The sequence below is a fragment of the Anopheles merus genome, chromosome 2R (genome assembly GCF_017562075.2).
Source record: "Anopheles merus strain MAF chromosome 2R, AmerM5.1, whole genome shotgun sequence".
Taxonomy (NCBI): Eukaryota; Metazoa; Arthropoda; class Insecta; order Diptera; family Culicidae; genus Anopheles; species Anopheles merus.
Genome location: NC_054082.1, coordinates 16,454,113 through 16,475,366, shown reverse-complemented (window position 1 = coordinate 16,475,366; position 21,254 = coordinate 16,454,113). Strand labels below are relative to the sequence as shown.

The 21,254-nt window shown below is 48.0% G+C and overlaps 1 protein-coding gene and 1 pseudogene across 1 annotated transcript; one reads left to right on the top strand and one right to left on the bottom strand.

Moving 5' to 3' along the window:
• LOC121590160 overlaps nucleotides 1-2,886 on the bottom strand; it is a 4,863-nt pseudogene extending 1,977 nt beyond the window's left edge.
• Nucleotides 2,887-7,778: 4,892 nt separating this feature from the next.
• On the top strand, nucleotides 7,779-20,981 carry LOC121589831 (glucose dehydrogenase [FAD, quinone]-like). Its single transcript, XM_041909012.1, has 5 exons — nucleotides 7,779-8,219; nucleotides 16,497-16,809; nucleotides 18,971-19,870; nucleotides 19,942-20,378; nucleotides 20,445-20,981. Exons 1-5 carry the CDS (start codon nucleotides 8,196-8,198, stop codon nucleotides 20,649-20,651), a joined length of 1,881 nt encoding a protein of 626 aa, XP_041764946.1. The 5' UTR covers nucleotides 7,779-8,195; the 3' UTR covers nucleotides 20,652-20,981.
• The last annotated feature ends 273 nt before the right edge of the window (nucleotides 20,982-21,254 follow it).

Here is a 21,254-nt window from a genome sequence, read left to right as displayed (position 1 = left end):
TCCCAAGCAGCCGCGCACCGTACGAGGCGAAGCTGTCCGACTCGCCAATGCGCACCGCAGCTTAATGCCCTCCACCATCGTCGCCAGATCGTCCGGATGGGTCGAAGAGTTCCCCTCCATGTGGGGCAGTGGAACGGGTTGCGGCTCTTCAGCCAACACCCGGCCCCGACTTTTCGGCCGCATCAGTACCGGCGCAATGCCGAACGCGTGCTGTCCCGGGCCGGCCCAACGAACGGTCGTATAATTCGCGCGTCATCCCGAACGTGTGCCGGAGCGACCCGGACTCATCGTTGTTGACCGCACCCGTCCGAGCACCAGCTCCACGTCCGGGTAGTCCTCGGGGGAGCGCGAGTTTTCGTCTTCACGAACGCGATACCTTCGGCCCCGCCGGCACGGTGAACGGACCGCGGCGGGCGAACAGATAGCTCAGGAAGGGGGCCGGTCGGCGCATGTCCCGCTCCGTATCGTTACCGGCTGGTTGACGTGAACACCAGCCGACAGTGTCTGGTGGTCCTGCAGATTGTACCCGACTCGCAGATCCTTCACGACGGGTATGTCGAGCTGCTGCAGATGCTCCCGCGGCCCACCGCCGGACAGCATCAGCAGCTGGGGTGAACGCGATCGCGCCCGCCGCCAGTATCACTTCCTTGCGCACGCGCACCGTGTGCAGGCGCTTGTCTTGGTGAACTCCACGCCGAATGCCGCTTCGTGACGGGGATCGATCAAAATCCGGGTGGCCCAGGAGCGGGTCGATATGTCCAGGTTGGGCCGATCGGCGACCGGTTTGAGGGTAGGCCCGGGCCGCACTGCATCGCTCCCCGTTCACCATCGTGGCCCTGCGCCTTGTAGAACCCGAGCTGGACCGGATCGTTCGGATCGATGTGCCGGTAGCCGAACCGCTTGCCGGCACTCGATGTACCTGCCCAGCAATGGCGTTTCGAACGAGCTTTCCTCAATGTGCAGGTAGCCGTGCCGGTTGTACGGCTGGCCCTTGATCTGCTCCGCCTTCTCGAAGTACCTCCGGACGTCCCGGTAGCCCCAGCCGTAGTTGCCCGCCCGCTCCCAATCGTCGTAGTCGCGCTGGTGGCCGCGACCGTACAGCAGGAAGTTGATCAGGCTCGTCCCACCCAACCCACGCCCTTTCGGCCAGTAACAGACGCCCTGCTCTAGCCCCCGGCAAGCATTGCGCATCGGATCGGACCGGTAGCCCCAGCTGTAACCTGCGCCAGAGAAAGGGAATGTCAGATAGGCATGGGAGCTTCCTGCTTCCTTATCGCCCCACCTCCACACACTCACCCGTGGCCGTGGTGAGTCCGGCTGTGAGGGGAACGTTCGAGATCAGGTTCTCCTCCTTGCCCACCTCGAGCAGCAGGACGCTCCAGTCGCGCACTTCGCTTAACCGGTTGGCCATCACCGAACCGCCCGAGCCGGCCCCAATCACGACGAAATCGTACTCGTCGCGGATCCGCTTCGCCTCCGGTATTGGCACGGAAGCGTTCGGGCCGGTGCGCACCAGCAGGCTCACCTCATCGAACAGCGTCTCGAAGACGGGGAACTGTTGCGCGTCGGTGGGAGGAGAAGCCGTCAGCAAAAACGCCATCAGCATTGGCAGCCGCGTGCCAACCGTTCGTCGTACCATCTGTGGGAATGATTAGATGTGAAGATCGAGAAGATCGAAGTGATATCTTAATGCAAGGCAGATGATCGCGAATGTGATGCAGGTGCAGGTGGTGACGGTCGTTTTGATGCCTTAAAGCCTTTTTTCTAATGTCTTCTCAGCATCAATGAATCGAATGTTATAAGAAGAGAGAGAGAGAGGATGCACGAATTCAGAATCCGAGATCGCTGAAGGTCTTTTCTTATGCCATCTGTGCATCATTGCGCGCACACACACAAAAAAACCCGCTAAATTATTGCGAAAAGCCCTCACAAACGTCAGAGATGGAATGATCGATGCGTTCGTTTGTGGGAATGTAGACCCCGGAGGGGGAGCGAGGGTTTCACATTGACCGCCAGCCGCTGTGCAGATTGGGAAAGACAATAAGGAAACAATTCCAACTGTGTCCATCGCCAAAGAAACGGACGCCCTCGAAGGCGCCGCCATGTCAAGTGCACGCTCAAAACCACTCATAACATGCAGTTAAAATTGGCTTTATGGGGTGGTAACGGTGCGCGTTTGGAGGTGTGGTAAATCGAGGATCACGTCCGTGTGGGGCATTGTTTTTTTTTCTTCTTCGGTCAAACGTCAACACTTTGAGCGTTTGATTTGTACAACAAGTACGTGGGGAATCGAATCGAATTAACAACGCTCTTATTGCTGAAGATCATTCACGACACGGGTTGTCGATGGCAAACTCAGACATGCAGGTCACGAGTCAGCTGAACGTGGGAGATATTCGGACAACGTTGGGAGGAATTAGTACTTCATCAACTCAATCTTGTTGAGGTTTGTGTTTTAATAATAGCCCTTAGAAAATGGACAACGTTTAACACCGTGACCTTGCCAGATGTATGTCACGCTGATGCGGGGTAGGAAGAGTAGCTTTGAAAGGACATCCAAAGGTCTAACCAGGCTAACAATGTGAAGATCACTTATGTGGGGCACATAATTACTCATTATATCTTGTTTCACTGAAATGCACTAATCTACGGCACTGTTGTTGATGCTCTTGCTCACTTCCAACGATCACCTGCATGCAATGAACCTGGTGCATCTTGAAGACACTTACAATCCTTGTCTAGCGAATAGTGCCCAAATGTCCTTGCAAACTTTAAGCAACTCTAAGTTGCTCACAAATCTCATCGATGCTTCGACGGTTCCCCACGCTCCGAGGATTAAAAATCTCACTTCTCCAGCCAGCCAAACCCACCAACCATCCACTGCTAGAAACGAAAAGCAACTAATCTACCCAACCGTATTCGTCTAATGCCGCCTAACAGCTGGCACGAAGCTAACCTCTCAGGTGGGGAGGGAAACTGCTTCTACTTCTAAGCGGCTAACATCATCTACAACAACTCACCCTCTCGCTCCCACCAGCTGTGTAGCACGCTACTAGCTCACACCCGTGGAGTGTGATTTGTGAGACGGCCGAAATCCGATCGGAACGCGATCGGAGCCATGTGTCCTCGCGATCGTGACAGATCGTTTGCGCGGTATTTAGTGAGCTGCTGGACGGAGCTGCTTGGAGGCAAAGGCACACAACAGTGAAGTGTGGTTCTTGTGAACGCGATCGCACGCAGAAGGGTTTGGTACTGGGAATGGTAGGGCCGGGTAACCGTGTCCAACCACTTGTACCCCCGTATCACGATGCGGCCCACTATGCGCATCTAATTGTGCACAAATCGAAGGGAGTCGTTCCCATCGAAACGATCGTCGATAGTAAGCGATCGTACATAATACGTCCGCCTCTGCGCAGCGCACAGTTTCGCATGCACCACGTACCAACCAATCTGCTGCACCGCGAAGGTGAAGTTCAGACGGCGTGTGCCAAACCACGCTAAATGGGGTTTTTTTTTGCATTTGCATGGGGACAGGGGACGGACGATGGCAGCCCCCGGCCGGCGACTTCCGAGACGTGCGGTGGTACGGTCGAGTGCTGCCAAAGCCCTGATGGCCTAATCGGTAAAGGCAAGATTGCGACGGTGCGTGTTCGCTGGACGTTAACCATAACTTAACGCTCCGGTGTTGTGTGACCTACATGGAGCAAGTTCTCTCTCTCTCTCAGCGCTAGAATGAACGCTGGGCAGACACTGGCAACCCCGCTCCCTCGGGGGGAAGGGAAGCGATGGCGATTAGAAGGTGGTGGCTTGTCGCTTCACCCGCTATGCGCCCGCACCGTGGCCGACGAGACAAGTCTCCGGCGGTATCCGATCTTATACGTCGTCGTGTCGAGCCCCAAAGATTGCGGTAGATCCGGTTTGGCGACTTTCGGTTTCGGTGGCCTCTCGTGGTCAGCCCCGTGTGTGTGTGTGTGTACGCAATCATTTCCGAACCTTTACCGGCTTTGATTACACCATACGTGCGCGAGCGCAATTTTGCGATTAATGTACATAGGCCCCCCCGTCCCCGTGTTCTTGCTTGTTGCAGGGATCGTGTATTCTTGTGTGGCTTTATTTGTGAGCATTATTAACCATTGCAAGATCATACAGCTACTGATTTTTTTATGTATGGATGACATAAACACCATCCCTCCGACCCGAAAAACCGCGACACAAAGTGTCAATAAACTCTGGAGCCAGTTTTGGTACGTTCCATTCGCATTGGAATTCTTCGCCGCTTGAGCACTGCACGATCGGAATACTAATGTCCAGTTCTGTGTAGTTTAGCATATATTTCAAACCAAAGGAAAGCAGCAAAAGACTCTCCACCGGGGGAATCTCTATTGAGAGTGATTTGATAGGCGGGGAATTTATAGATCCTGTTGTGACACAAGTCGCGCCTCGCTAAAATGAGATCATTAGAGCGAATGGCGAAATTCAGCACAGCATCGGATTATAAAGAGATGCATTTCCTCGCAATATTAGTAGATGTCTCGGTTTGTTGTTGATCGGATGGTTTTTTTTCGTTTTGAAAACATTTTTGGGGTCGTATTTCGTATTTCGCAAAATGTGTGTATGCGTTATTTTTTTGCTAAAACCGTTCGTCGTCTAGTCGTTTAGAAAGAAAAAAAAGCCCGTTGCGAGATTGAAAATCATCGACGACTCTCCTTTTCCGATGGAACCGCAAGGAACCGGTCTCGGTTTACGGCTATTGGACTCGAGCGGGTTCACGTTTTTTTCATACCAGTGAAACAGCAGCCTTGACACAATTAATATTAGCATCGTAACACACTCTACTTACCGATTGTCCTGATTCAATTCCTGATGTGTGAACTCGATTGAAGATCCTACCGTAGTAAGCTTCTTATCTCATCTGTATCATAAGACTCCCATCATGTCTGGGGAAACATTAATGAATGCAATGCGACAAGCGAAAGTAAAAGATCTGTCCTTGAAAAATCAGTACGATTACACACGACCAGTGTTTACATGGGGGTGCAGCAGTTCTGAAATTCCACCAAAAGCCCCCGTAGTTCGTGGCTCTTGGTGCCGATAACAATATGACCAAAGCCTGATTGAAAATGGAGGTCGCTGGAGGAGGTACGGCTGGTACCCCAAAACAAAAACCGCACTGACAGTGAACATGAAAAGAGAACGGGTTTGTGCGTTTTGTTTTACGCGCTGCAACCAGCAAACGCCCCAGCATTCGGGGTGTTTCACTGATATAAACAAAGCTAGTAAGAGTGACTTTTTGTTTCTGATTTTGGTTTGTATTGAGAGGATTTTCGGTACTCCCCTGGTGATGGTAAGCAAGGGTGTAAGGTTTGAACGATCAGTGCGCAGTGTGCGGGTATGGTTGAATGAGCAGGTGGACTACGTGCCGAGGCTCACGTCGTTTATCGGTGTGCATTTAATCGCAACACACAACACGCTGGATATAAGGGCGAAGAAGTTATTTGCTAGGTTAGATTAATGTATTTTCTGTAATGCTTAATACACTTCCAACTTCAATGTTTGAAACATTCTTCAACCGATCACGATCATATGCTAAGCGGGGTGACAAAACAAAACGAGTGCAACGGCATTTAAGGTGCAGTTTGATCGAGAACACCGGTGAGTATGCTGGTAGAAGAGAAGGGGGTCGTCCCTCGCTCCTATAGCCAGCTCCTGCCAAGAAATTGCTCACGTTATCCTTGAACTGCACCGGTGCGATGCAATTGCTGTTGCCGCATTCGCTTTGCAAGCGAAAAGATGCTGTCAAAAAAACAGTTAATTTACAGTGCCACCAATCATTGCACCCGATCAACAAATGAAGATGACATGCAAAAAAGGGCACCGATCGTTCATACCGCGCTGCAAGATCTCTTTACAACTTGTGATCGATTCGGGTAAAGCGAGCGAACCTTGAAGCTTCATACCCGCACAATGAGTTATCACGGCAAGTACAAATTATGTCACTACACAAACACACCGCGGCACCAACCCAATTTTGGCATTTCAATTGATGTATGCGAAGACAAATTATCCATATGCAACGGGGCGGCGTAAGTGGGACGAAGGATGACATTTTTAATTTTAAACCATCCTCGGGTTTTGGGTGTTGAAAAGAAAAATGAGCTTTATTTACACTTTTGCGGGACCTACTGGTCGAAGAAAATGGGACGCTACCGTGCATTGTTCTGTTCAGAGGCGCATTGCTGTTGTGTAATATTGCTTTCTTTGCAGGGTAAGTGTGTTAAGAAAATTTCATCCATCAAGCTTCTTCGTCAGCTAGCATTACAAGTCAAGAGGCGAAAACGCATCGACACGTGACACGCTGGAATGCGTTAATTTAACCACAACTAACTACTATCAACCGTGGCCGGCATCGTGAAATCGTCCCCGCCGGCATTGCATAACGCGGCAAGATCAGTGAATGAATCCGAGTCTGTGAAATGTGGGTGAAATCAGTCGACCACTAAACACTTTGGCTGCTGCAGGCGTTATCGGTATGAGGCGAACTTCAAACTCCAAAGCCTAACGTTCAGCGCCCCACACGGTCGTTTTCTCATGAATGGCGGTCAGTGGTTTAATTGCATTAGTGACTGATCTACTTTCCAAGGGGGGCATTTACACTCTGACCCCTGGGGAATGCTGATCATCAGCCGACAACTGGGAGCATTCAAACTGTCACAAAGCATTGCGGCGGAGGCTGGTCTTGATTAGTTTGTCCTCCGCTGGAAATAGGTGCAAAATGAGACAATTTGTGGGCAGTAATGATCGCAAATTGCATGCCACTATTACTAAATTATCTCACAACAAACGATTGTCGACGCATCTCGCTGTGATCTGTTTTTCTGCAAACGCTTTGTACACTTTGTCAATGACCTATCCGACTATTACCTTCAGAGCAGCGATCATCGATCATCAGCAAAACAGTGTAGTGGTGTGGTGATTCATGGCAATCAACCCACCCCGGCGAGATGGGACGATGACTGATAGCACAAAAGAATGTAAGTACACCATGGTTGACCCTGCCCAGTGTGCCCGAGTCTGCTGCGACTTGTGATTAACCATTGGCGTGAGGTCGTCCATCGCGATGGTGGCTATAGCCTTGGTGTGCTAATTGCGAGGTGAGCACATTGCTGCATCTGAGCGCCGCTCCGTCACGCCCCAACGCCCAAACTTCCAAAGCGCGCCAACCGACCGGGCTGCCCCGATTGCATTGCGTGCCTTTCTTTGGCCAGGATGCTCGTCACCGTTGGTAAAGGTTCGATCCGACCACCGCTTGAATGCAGGCTGTCCGATGAAGGTGTTGCAGAGTGTTGCAGCGTGAATCAAAAGACTTCAACGCGCGCACAGAGCATGTAGCGCAACATTTGGTGGGTTCGCGCAAGCTGTGGTCATTCGCAGGGATGGTTAAAAGGTAGGAATGGGTTTAATTTTTTACATGAAAAAAGGGGCTAGCTTTGGTAATAATGGCATACAGCTATAGTTATTTTGATTAGGCAAATTGTTGTATTGAAGTAGAGTTCCTGAACATGATGATCATTGCCTTTTTTTGAAGCATTTCGTCAAGGGGGTTGAATAGTACGAACTGATAAACAACCATGATTCTTTGGTTGAAAACCCCTGCCGGGGCCGATGTTGCACACCCGACGATCGGACGTAACGATCGCGACGGAGCAAAAAATGTAGCATCGATCGCGTCGGACGCGCGTCGCCAAGACAACCACGCGGAACCGGTGCGTTACTGGGCAGCGAAATCAGCGCAAGCCATTTAGTGATAGCGGTGCGCCGTGAACAGGACCTCTTTGGAGAGCGATCTTCGAGCAGCTGGCAGTTTGAAACCAGCCAACAGTGTGTGGAATTTTGTTTGGTTTGAAAAGGAAACCTTTGTGGACGAGTGTGATCGTGATCGTGACTGAGGAGAGATAGCAAAGGTTCTATTCTGTTTGGATGATAGTAAAAGTATTCTTTCCAAAAGGTGTGCTTTTAAGCGTGTGTTCAGACAGACTGTGATTAGCTACGCGGTGTGAGATGTTGGGCGGTGTGTTGTTGTGAAATGGTTGGTCACATATTTCGTGTCAGTTGATAAGAGAGCTCCGTCGCGTTCGGCAAACAAGAGAGAAAAGTGAACAGGAAAAGTGAACAAGAACCTCTCGCGGCTGGTGCAAATGAAACGGTTTACAGCAAAAATGGTACAGAAGTTTGTGTGTGCGAATAGATTACAAAATTCCATTAGTCTTAAGTATATTTGAGATAAAATTTCTAACAAGCATACCAGCTAAGAAGTTTGTTATCTTTTCGCTTGCTGTTCGGAGAACACAAGCCCCCTTTCGTGGGACAGCCAAATCCACAACACCGTGGCAAGAAGGTGACGAGCTCGTGCATTGCCTTACCTATCAGCAAACAGGCGCCAAGTGCGTTTCCTCAATAGTGTAAACACACAAGACTTTGCGCGTGTTCGCTGGTGCGTGCGAAGGCGTAGAACATTGCCTTGGCATAGGGGCAAAAAAAAAGGGTGGCGCGGCACGGCCGACACCACACGGAAAGCCGAAAGCCGTTTGGCAGACCAATTTGTTGCAAACCTTTTTTAAACACGATTTAATTCAATTGTGTAAAGAAACAAGCGTGCACGACGATATGAGGAAAAAGTATGTTGTGAGGTATGGAAATTTCTTCGAGTGCTGCAATTTCGTGTATCGTGCTGATTGATAGGGCGCTTGCGAAAAGTGTTGATACAGTTTAACGGAGTTGATTTCTTCAATTTCTATGTATGGAACAGTTTTGCAAAACCACTCGTTTCGTTCAATCGATCGAGACGTTACAATCCAAAAAGTGATCCATCACATCATGGATCTCTCAGGGATGATTCGGTGGGTTTTTGCACACCGTCACCAATTCTGGCTAGAACGTTTGGAGCAGCGAGTGCTAAATGGGTGCTAATTTTTGCATCCCTGCCCTGCCCACCTGTACAACGCGAACGAGCTTCAACTAGTACGAGCGAATGCCGCAGAAGGTGTGATTTGAAAACAGATTACAAAGATTACATCTACAAAAAAAAGAGGAACCACCAACCAACACACGCTGCGGAGATGAGTTGGTATTGAAATCTGTAAATAGCATCAATTGTACAGGAGGAGCAAATCGCAATCAGCGCACTATTGTTGGGGTTGTTTTGTTGTCACCCCATCGGTGAGAATGTCATTTGCAGCTACGACCTGTTGTCAAACAGCTTCACCGATAGAGTTCCTCTCGCAGCATGTGTCCTGCCTTGCCAGTGCGTGTGGATGGCCGCATCGTCTTTCATATGCGTTGTAATTGCGATGCAAATTATTCACCGCACCATTACATCGGAAAGACCCGGGCCGTGCGGGATGAATGAATGTGTTACTGTTCCCGAGGTGTATCTCCCATCTCAGTGCACAACAACGTCAACAACAACAACCGAGGATGGAGGTGTCTAATCGTCACTAGAGAAAACAAAAAAAAAACCTGCCCCATCCGTTGACCTAACCTTGAGCGACTTGCAGACTTTTGGGACACTCCAAACAGCAACACAACAGCAGCAATCGAAAGCAGAAGCGTGCCGTGCGGCTGTCGCAATGGAGCGTTTGCTGTTGCTGCTCTTGGTGTGTTGTTTATGGGAGGAGAAAATTTATGCTGCCGCACATCAATCGATGTGAATCGGCCGACATTGTGTGTGTCCGTGCGGCAATGGTCCGTTGACCGTGCCGAGTGGAAGAAATGGGTTCGGTGGGGAGTCGTCAAGTGTGATAAAGTAGTCGGGCGCGATCCGCCGCTTACTTAACATTGGCAGAGGCTGCAGGAAAGGTGGTAACACTGAAGAACTGACTTCAGTTGAAGTGTTTGCCGAAGTGTGGCACGAAATGGTTCGTGATATTTGCCAGCAGAGCTGTGCTGTGCCGAGTGCCCTCGGGGCGTTGTTGAAGGAAATTAATTAATTTTCATCTCAGAGACACCCGCGAAATCTATTAGAGGCTTAAACAGTCCCTTTAATAGATTATAATTAGCCATCCGGTTTTGGCTTGTTTTTTTCTAGCCTCAGTCTATTTGCTTAAACAAGACAAGAGACCGAGCTTCCCCATTAATTAGAGCTAGAGCAACGAGATGACATCAGAAGCAATCGATCATCGGCACGGAATGGTCGATCGCCATTCGCGGTCATTATTTGCACGAAATCTAATTTGCCCCTCTGTGTGTACGAATGTGTGCGTGTCCCGAAAAGGTGGGAGAGGGGGCTAAAACTGACACGAGGGTGCTGTTTTACCATCCATTAGCCGGTGTCCTTAGCGGGTAAATAGGCAGACCAAACCGGCTTTGCCGGAAATCGGGCAGCGTGTGCATTTGTGCCAATTTTGGCTGTCTGTGATGGCTTGAAGGTTAAGCCGTAACATATGGGCGCACACATGCATTACTGTAGCAAATAAGAGTCTGTCTGTGAAGAATCGCACCTGTGTCCGGTGTCCGAATGGACCGCACTTTTGTTTGCTTTCTTTGTAGTCATCGTTAGGAGATTGGGGCAGAAGTTTGCTAATGAGCTGACCGACGCTGGAGTAAAAGATTGATCATGATCAAGTGTCTTGCAAGTTGTAACTAGGTAAATATCTCAAAAATCTGGACCGAATGAAAATGCATCAATTAAAAGTATTGCCTACAAAACCGATCACCGATCTTTTCCAGTTTATTGCCTTCCCAAGGCTACGGGGAAACGGATTTGGAGCACATTCACTCGTTGCAGTTTATTTTGGTAAAAAAAGTGAATTGTACACCAACAACTGTTTATGATACATGTCCAGAAGCAGACGACACCTTCACCGACGAAATGCACCTCGTGACGTCTTACAAACAGATGGAATGCACCATAATTGACTGCATCGGTTTACCTTGAGCTTGTTTTCTTAGCGCTATGCCACCGCCAATGCACCAGCGCGTGAGCGAAAGGGCAGCGAAAGAACGATCCACAGACAGTCCTACCCGCTTTTAGCGTGTCTCGTGCAACGTGGTTTCGCACTTTCATTCGTTTTCTGCTCCGTTTGTCCTCAACGACCTAGAATGAAGCTGTGCATGTGTGTGTGTGTAATATTTCTGCATACGATCGAGCAGCCCGTTGATCACCTTGAATCCCCGATCGCCATTTCGGCTCAGCTCTTAACTGGACTGGTTTCCGTAACGGCATGTCTGGGGATAGAGCAGGCACACATGGCATGGGCAATATGAATTCCCACACAACTCGCCCAAATCGAGCGCTGCTGCACCAAACCAACGCAGCTCGCTGAGGATTCGCTGTCAAACGGAATTTCTGTCAATTCCAACGATCATAGTGTCGCAAAATCGGCAGACAGGACGCGGAGTGTGATTAATTGTGGGACGCTGTTGACGAATTAAGCGAGCCAACTACCGTGGGCGACCTTTGATGGCCTTTTCGGTTTTAGGGGTGGCCAGTGTCTGGTCGTGTTCACCGAGTCGGACAGCTTTAAGAAGAAGATTAATCATCCAAAACGATCAAGGTGTGGTTGCGGCTGATAGCGTCAGCGTCGGGGAATTGATTCAAAGCTGTGACATCGAATGAAATCTTGCAAATGCGAATGATTTTTGCATCGAAATGCGGAGAGTTGGCAATCGGCTTGCAGTCCACGTATAGGGTGTACCCAGAACTGAAAACATGTTGACAATCTTGTAGAAGCTTCTAATGTGCAACCAGAGCTGCATTTATAATGTGCAAGTGAAAAGTGTTTTTTTTTGCTTCTCACCAACTCGGCAGGTGTCTGTTTGCCCGCGGCCCAGGTAAACAGGTTCTCGAGCGAGTAGCCTTCGTAGTGTGTAGAGCGTCACTAGCGTCACGAGTGCCCATCGGTGCGTAGTGCAAATAGTGACAAACGAGCTTCGATTAGTTTAGTATGCATCTGCATGACCGGCCGAACATATATACACAAAAACCCCCAGAAACCGGACGCCTACGTGACAAAGCCAAGGGGAAGGTCGTACAAGGGACAGATCCAAAGGTCTCTTCTGTGTGCGTGTGTGGTTTTTTCCTTCGTTTGATCACTTTTATAGAATGCGCCGAAGCCGTGGGATAGAGCGACGTGGATGCCAGCACTTTGGTCACCAGAACACCGGTGGCTGCATTTCTATGGAAGATGTTTATCGAGCGAATGAAGGGCAAGGTCTGTTGCCACTGTGGCCTTTCCCCCAGGCCGTTTCCATGCCGAGTGTCAGTCATCGTGCGTGTTGTCTTTCATTCAATAACGCATTGCCGCAGCAAAACTGGCGGCGCTTTGTGGTTTTGGTTTGTGTTAGATTGTCATTAAGCTAATCATTCGATCGATGTTTGGAAGCTTTTAGGCGCTTTTGCTAAGCTAGGTGAGGGTATAAATTGAGCAAAAGAGAGAAAGAGAGAGAGATACACACATTCCGGAAGTATCTGTAGCATACATAAATGATGCAATATATCGTGCCGTTGAACGTATCGTTTTATATTCGGAATATTGTTTGCCATCTCTTGCCAAGGGGCATTGTCGTTTTTTTATGTAACAGTTTGATAGGGGATTGTTTTTTTTTTGGTGAAACCATGCAATAATTTTGCGGATGTTGGTGGCATGATGTGAGTGGCAGGAGGGCCTGAAACATCCATGTCAAGGTATTGCTGCGTTTAAGGCACCTTCGTTCGCTTTATATAGCATAGCTTGTCCTCATTATAGAAACTAAAAACATAGATTTTTATGAGAAACGAGCACTATTAACATAAAATAACACTTAGCAATGACTGTCTTTCCTATCGCCCTGCCGATAAGCCTGTTACGTCAGAGTCGTCGTATCAATTTACATCAATTCACAGGCAACCGGTGGGACCAAACCAAAATTCTTCCCTCGCGTTCTTAATTTCCTTTCCGTTTCACGATGAACAGCTTAGACCGCGGGCGCGACACGACAAAGGAGAAAGAACAGGTTTAGGGTATTTCCGAAAATTTGCAATCCAGTCCGGCAAGCACGAAGCGGCCACCTTTTCGTGCTTTACGTCAACCGAATGAAATCCACCCTTGGTTGTTGGCGCGATCAAGCGTTTTCCGACGCCCGTTGACGCAGCTACGCAAAAGGCAAAGTACTGATGATTCCCCTTGTTGTGTCTTCCTTTTGGAAAAAAACTTCCCCTTCTAAAATATTTGTGTGTGATATTTCACAAGATAAAACATCATTCTATATTGGTGCGAATGGAATAATCCTAACGACTAAATGCGTCAGCATGGCAAACGGTTTGACGTAAACGAATCGAAACGGATTCCTGTTTGTTTGCTCTTAAGGTTTGCCATTTATTTAAACGATCGCCGATGAATGTTTCTACACGATTGGCAACACTTTTTCGGCTATTAAACGCTATTAATCGTCCCCGTACGAAACGTGCACAATTAAATCAAACACAGTTCTAATCAAGCGATCATTGCTGGTATGAGGTGCGTGTGCGTTGTGTGTCTTTCGGAGTGTGTTTGCTAATATCCGACATTAAAAATGCAAGTGCTTCGTTTTATAATCGATCCCCGCTCGATCGCTGCGCTGGTCGCGCGCTGCGCATTGTCGAACCGTGGCACTTTAATTGTCACACTCGGAAACCGTGCGGCGCTAGAAGGAATTCCCTCCAAACCCCTCACGTTGGTTGGCTCTGCGGAGCAACCGATCTCCGATCGGATAATACCACACGCACAAGATAATTAGGCCGCTGTACGGGGTGGACATTTGTTGGGTATAATTTATGCAGACGCCAAGTTTTGCATAGACCCGTACCGAGCAGCAATAGGTGACGCGGGGGGGGGGGGGGGAGTTATGGTGTTATTATGGCGAAATCTTTTTAATGCGCGAAAGGTGCGCACACACGGGCAGCCCTTTGCCGAGCGTGTGTCGAGTGGAAAGGATCGCCGAGGAGACTGGGCAGGGTTATGCAGGGGGGGGGGGGGGGGGGCGACGGGTTATTAGGCTCGATGACGCAAAGCTACTTATTCTGATCCGTTATTATCCCGGTTTGATTGGGTTTATTTGCCCGCGGGTTATATAAATCCTGCTTAAAACAACCCCAACCGACTGCTAATGCGGGAAAACTGGAGTGTTTGCATGGCTGTAGTGGATGGAAGAGAAAAGGAGTGTAAGAAAATTGTTTACAGAAAATCTAATGATTTTGTTCTAGAGCTTTCTTTAATTTACCACTGGTAAAATATCCTTTGCGTGTGTAGAAAAACAGCACTTTAAACAGGGGCCACAGCCCCACAACAGCCACCACGAAACGCTTCGTCATCTAGAGGCGTAACGCCGGCACCGGTTGACGGTCAAGGCCGGCGCTGTCAAATGGCTGGTAATGATTCACTTCCTTCGCTTGAACCACCCTAGCGGGCGTGAGCCGAGCGGGCTTTGACCGGGCCGGAGCAGTTTAACCGTAACCACCGCATCCACCGGCCTAGGCTCGTTGTTGGCGCAACCAATTAACGTCCCTAAGCAAATTTGCTCGATAACCGATCAATTACAAAAAAAAAACAAAGACACCAAATGCTGTTGTGTTGGTCCACCTTTTTTTTTGCCGGTTGAGTATGACGCGGCCCAACGCTATGGATGGTTGAATCGGGCTGCAGTTTGCTTTTGTTTGTACCCGTATTTAGAGTGTCCTAATTGGATGAAATTTACTATGTTTTTTTTTGTTGTTGCTGTTGTGATTTCACACGAGCAATGTCCACACGAAATTGAATGAATTATTCAGCAAAGATGACAAATCAAATGGCTTGCAGCGCTTAATATCTCACAGGCGTTACATAATATCGCAAAACCTCTCAATCCGCAGCCGCAATCGGGCGGGTTGGCGGGCGTTCGGGGGGAGGGCTGAAATTTGGCCAGACCTCTGCTCGTGGTCGCTGGTCGGTCGTAGTCGTGCCGGTAAAGTAAGTTCAAGGTGAGTCGGTTACGTTAACCCACAGTTGGGTGGCGAAATTGGGAAGTCGCGATCGATTGCGGATCAATGGCAATGGGTCAGTAGAGTGTGTGTGTGTGTGCTGTGCGACAGAGGCATAGTTTTCAATGAACGGATGGTGATGTCTACATGAGACTCAAGGCTCGTTATGCCTAGCGCTTTTTTTTTGTGTCGGTGATCACCCACAACTTATCCTTTTATAAATGCGTTTTTTTTATGGGATTAGTTTGTTGGTTTCATGTGGCGTTGGAACCCAGTCCGAGTATGATATTAAGTCGTAAATCAGCGAACATGAAAATCTTCGATTGACCTGGTTACTCCATTGGTTGATTTTAAAGAGTGCATATTCCTCTTTTTACTCATTCTTATGACATTATGTTCCAATGTAATGGGAATATGTTTAAATCAATTACGCCATTGTTTGCATCACCGAAAATACATTCCAATTTAGCAGACTTTACTCAACCTTTCAAATTCGGCATTAAAAGGGTAATTTGTTTATGCCTGTTCATTAAATTATTCATTCAGTGTTTGGAATTCACTAATTTTGAAACCTGCACTTTCCCAATAGTCATTGGTGCTTATTGCTTATAGGCTGTAAAGATATGAAGTAAAATTTAGCTGCAACGTCTGTAGCAAACCATCCATTGATCCATCCATTCCATTGATAAAACAATTGAGTTTGCAATGTTTGACCTTCCTACAAAAATGTTTGATTTTTTTTTGGAATCACCTTTTCACTAAAAAGAAGGGGTCGATAATTCCGCATGAACTAAAAATAAAAGGCTTCAGAAAAAGGTTATGTCTGTAACAAATCACTCTCACCGGATAACGCACGAGGGTTTTCGGGGTCGCTTAGTGTTAGTCACTCTTTTTCCTTCAAACCAACGTCATCCCTCCGATACAAAAGGGTAGCTAACCTTGATACAGTTTCAAGAAGCGTCGGGGTTCGTACATCAGCCGGAAAGGATTGTATGCGCTACCTGTCACCTGTAGGCGTGTGGGTCTGCTTCGCATGCACGCGTCTTGCAAGGACGTTTGATAAATCGTTAATGGACAGCTCGACGCCGATGATGATAATGGCCACAAACGGTGGTGCTCAAGCAGTAAGGTCGTGATGTATGGGATGCATTTTACATGGGCGTTTCATCGAACGAGCCTCGTTTGCATGTAAATGTGTTCCTACGTCAGCTTACAATGCTGTACCGTGCCGGGCAAAGGGAAGGTATCAGGGCAGATGGTCTCTTAGCTGTGTCCCATCTGCGGAAAGGAAATTCATTAAAAATATCCACGGTCAATGTGCCGGTTCCGTGTATCAAATCAAAGTTATAGCGGAGACAAGGCTGTTGAAGCCGATAGCGCCGGAAGAAGTTTTGGAAACGGGTTTGGGAGTGACGCCATACAATAAAGAGATTTGATTTACTACTTCCTGTAAATGTCAATAATTGTTTTATCAATAATTGCACAGTAACTAAAACCCAACTGTGATCGTTTTTCTTCTTTTCAGTCATCCATTTGGTTGGTCTTGTTTATCCTTACGACCCCGAATCTACTAGCGGATGGCCACGATGACACCTTCTTTCAAACACTTTTCGATGAAACCAGCGTCCTGTTCAACAATGGTACGCCCCGCATACCGGACACAAAGGTTTTCCGGAAGGAGTACGATTTCATCATCATCGGTGCCGGTTCGGGTGGATCCGTGATGGCCAACCGATTGTCCGAGGTACGGGACTGGAACGTGCTGTTGCTGGAGGCGGGCAAGGAAGGTAACATGCTGACCGAGGTACCGCTGACGGCTGGCCTGACCAGCATTACAGGTAGGTTGGAGCGGATATTTCGACTAATGGGTCCCATTACGTTTAGGTTAAGATCGATAGAGATGTGTTGCTTATTTCTGGTGTCTATTCTGGTGAGTTGCAGTCTGGTTTTGGGAGATGCCTTGGGCTGTTCCGTTTCTACCTCAAAACTATCTGCCATCACGGCTTGCAGCTGTATGAAAACAAAAGAAACTGGGGCACAAAGTTTGAATCATGAGCATCGTTTCGATTGTTCGTGTGTGCCCAGAGGGCATATATGTAATACGACATGGGATAAATATTGCTGAAGTATAATTTATGAGACATTCATGGTTGCCCTAGAAGTGTGTTTATTTATTGATTCTTTGCAAAGATTGCATTAATTGAAATTTTTTGGGTTCTTTCATTACAATACTCCAAATAAGAAAACTGAATCATTTTTCAATTAAATGTTCTTGATATTATTGCTTATATCAAAAAATTTGGTTCTTGAAGGTGCAAAGTAGTATTCTGTTAAGATACTTTTGCCTGTATAGCTAAAAACCATGAATCTATCATTTCCAAAAAATCAATAAAAAGGGGATAAAGTTTGTCATAAAAATAAGATAAAATGCAGCATTACAAAATAAGCAAAACGCACTAATACCACCAAGCATATAAAATACCACCCTTAATAACCAATTATTGATCAATTGAAACAGTTGAAACAATTTCTACAATTAGGCAAAAAGTAAATGATCCTAAATCCTAAGAATCAATGCCAAAGAAAACAAATCTCATTTTAGAATGTTTACAAACATACTTTCTGAAATATGTACGTGCAGACTGAAGCTTCGTACCGAACTTTAACATTTTCAGTATCAAATTCATAGGATCAGCTAGAAGTTGGAAGTTGTTAAATAGAAACATCAACTACAACAATATAAATTTGCCTGCAAATCAGTAAACAAAATTAAAGCAACTTTGGCTGAAGCGCAATATCAAAAAATCAAAAAAGATAGTCGAATCTATTCTCTGGTCATTTGATTTTTTCTCGTAACGAACTTATTACTTGAAATTATTCCAGCCACACATTTTTGCATTTGTTTGGACAGGCTTTGTTGTTTTTTCCATACAGGACCGCAGTTAGATGCGAGCTGGTTATGAGTTTTCGTTTCAATTTTCTGTTTGGAGTGTTTTGTTCCACATCTCAGCGAAGAGAAGGGCGCGTTTTTCATTAGACTGCTTTGATAACAGGTTTTTATATAGTTAATACGACATGTACCGCTATATGGTTTGTGAGTTGTGTAAGGTAACTCCCCCCTTTGAACCATGAGAACAGCAGACTACCCTGCGAACGTGCCAGTTGGAACGTCTATATATGCAGCGTCGCGACCATCGCGCTTCTAGCGATTGTTAACAGGGGCCCATTCAGGGGTTTCTAAAAATAAGTTCCCCCTCCCGTGACTATTCACGTGATTCGCGGAAACGCATTCACCTTTCTCTTTCATACGCGTGCAACATGAAGGGTTGATGGTGCCGCAGATGCACGTGTCACGCGCAACTGCAGCGCATGCGTTGCCGCAACAGTTGTAGTGCTCTGTGTAAGCACCATTCAGTGAAGCTTTTGAATGGTGCCAACCCTTCAATGATCAAGCAGGCTGGGGTTGATGTTGCATCAATGAAACTGTTATTACAAGGGTTTCCGAGTCAATTTCCAATGTGTGCAACATTTTTCACTGCTTGCGAGATGTTTTTCAACATCATAATATTTTTTTTCTGTTCTTCCACATGATGTTCAACACTTCTCAAGCTTTATTGAGTTTCTTTGAGATATGTTAAAAATGTTAATCCACATCAATCTGATATTTCATTTCCGTTATAATAATTTTTAATTCCTTCAGTATGATTTTCAACACTTTAACGTTAAACATTGATGAACCGGGTGATGGGATCTAGCCTAAAGCCTCTGTGAAACATTGATGGAAATAGACCCATGAAGTGTTGAAAATCATGCTGAAGAAATTAAAATTATTGTGATGAAAATGAAATATTACAGTGATGTGGAATAACTTTTCCCACGCGGTGAATAACAATTTTTGCATTCGAAAGTGACTTGGAACACCCTGAAAGTGAAATGACCTTGAATACTGAGCGTGATGGACAGATTCTAAAACTCGCTTGCGATTTTCTATACTTCTAGGTTACAACTGGGGCTACAAGGCTGACCCGATGAAGGGTGCCTGTTTGGGGCTGAAGGGAGGCGTCTGCAATTGGCCTAAAGGGCGCGGTCTCGGTGGCACCAGCCTCATCAACTTCCTCATCTACACACGTGGTCACCGGAGCGATTACGACGGTTGGGAGCAGGCGGGCAACCCTGGCTGGGGCTATCGTGAGGTGTTGCAGTACTTCAAGAAGTCGGAACGTGTGCAGATTCCCGAACTGCGACACTCCCCGTACCGCTCTACAGCGGGATTGGTCGACGTGGAAGAGTCTCAATTTGAGACACCCCTGTTGAAGCGGTTCATTGAGGCGGGTCGTGACCTCGGCTACATGGAGACAGATCCGAACGGGGAAATTCAACTCGGTTTCGGTAAAGCCCAAGCGACCATGCGCAGAGGCCGTCGATGCAGTGCGTCCAAGGCTTACCTCGTACCGGCCTCAAGGCGTCCCAACCTGGACATATCAATGTACTCCCGCGTCACCAAAGTGCTGATTGATCCGGTAACGAAGCAAGCGTACGGTGTGGAGTTCATCAAGCGTCGACGACGGTACGTGATAAGAGCGCGTAAGGAAGTGATCCTGGCGGCGGGTGCTATTGCCTCGCCGCAGCTGCTGATGCTGTCCGGTGTCGGCCCCAGGGAGCACCTGAAGGAGATGGGCATTCCCGTGGTGCAGGATCTACCGGTAGGGTATAACATGCAGGACCATTTGAATCTGCCAGGGTTGGTGTTCCCAGTGAACCAACCGGTTACGGTGCGGGAACGAGACATGCGTTCGCCGCGCCCCATTATCGACTATCTGGTACATGGCCGGGGTCCATTCACCTCTCCGGGCGGTGCGGAGGGTGTCGCTTTTGTAAAGACTAACATTAGCTTCACGCGTAAGTGGAATGTCTTCCGATGTCGGTATAGCAAAATAGTGTAATTGTCTTACTTCTCCTTTACTAAACAGCCTCCGATTATCCGGACATTGAGCTGGTCATGGGTACAGGTGCTTACAACAACGATGAGTCGGGTACGCTGCGGGCAACGATCGGCTTTACGGACCAGTTCTACCACAGCACGTACGGCTCGATCCTTGGAAAGCACGCGTTTTCGGTCTCACCGGTTCTGATGCGGCCGAAGAGTCGTGGTCGCATCTCGCTCAAAAGCACCAATCCGTTCCATTGGCCCCGTATGGAGGGTAACTTCTTTGCGGACTATGACGATCTGCTCGTGCTGCGGGAAGGCGTCAAGCTGACGGTCGATCTGATTGAATCTCGCAGCTTCCGTGACGTTGGGGCTCGGTTGCACAGTACACCGTTTTACGGCTGTGAGCAGCATCGCTTCCGAAGCGATGAGTATTGGGAGTGTGCCATCAGACGTATCGGTAGTACGTTGCAGCATCAGGTATGGGGGAATCTTATTAGCGCAGAAGTTGAAGGACTGCTTGATCATCGGTGTGTTTGTTTGCAGTGCGGTACGTGCAAGATGGGCCCTGTGACCGATCCGGAAGCGGTCGTCAATCCGCAGCTGCAGGTGTACGGCATCCAGGGGCTGCGTGTCGTCGACGCATCGATCATACCAACCATACCGGCATCGCACACCAACGCAGTGGTGTTTATGATCGGCGAGAAGGCGGCCGACATGGTGAAAGACTTTTGGGCCAACGAAATACGCTAACCAGCGCTGGTGTCGGCGATACCTTTTCTCACTCTCTAGTCAACTTTGATCACCGTTTTGCCCGGTGATCGTAGCACAGTCCCGGCGAAGGTGTCGTAGACACACGCACGCACGTCTCGCGAGTTGCTTGCGTGCACAAATCTTCCCTCGTTTCTGTCCTGCCCATCTTCTCTTCCCATGAAAGAGTTGCCAACCGAGCGTTCGGTGTAGAATTAAGCGAAATAAAGAGACTGCTCTACTGTAAACAAACGGTAATAAACGGTTTCCACGCCGGGCGCGTTTATTTGCGTAAGCGATCTGATCGACTTTCCCCAAATCGAGTATCTAGATGTTGTGTGGGAATGGAAGCGCTGTTTGGGGCAGAAACATCGGTAAGCAAATGAGAAACGCGTGGCGTACTGGCCTTACCCGATGACATTAGAATTCATGCGCGAGTGGGTGTGTGTGTGTGTGTGTTTGTCTGTTTTTAGTATATTTCTTTCCGAATGAAACGCGGCCAAACTCGCGCTCTAGAACGACCAGCGCAGCGGGTTGGTGCGTTGGTTGCAAGAAATAAGGTTACAAGACGCATAACGGCTGTGTGTTACCCGTAACCGTTGTCCT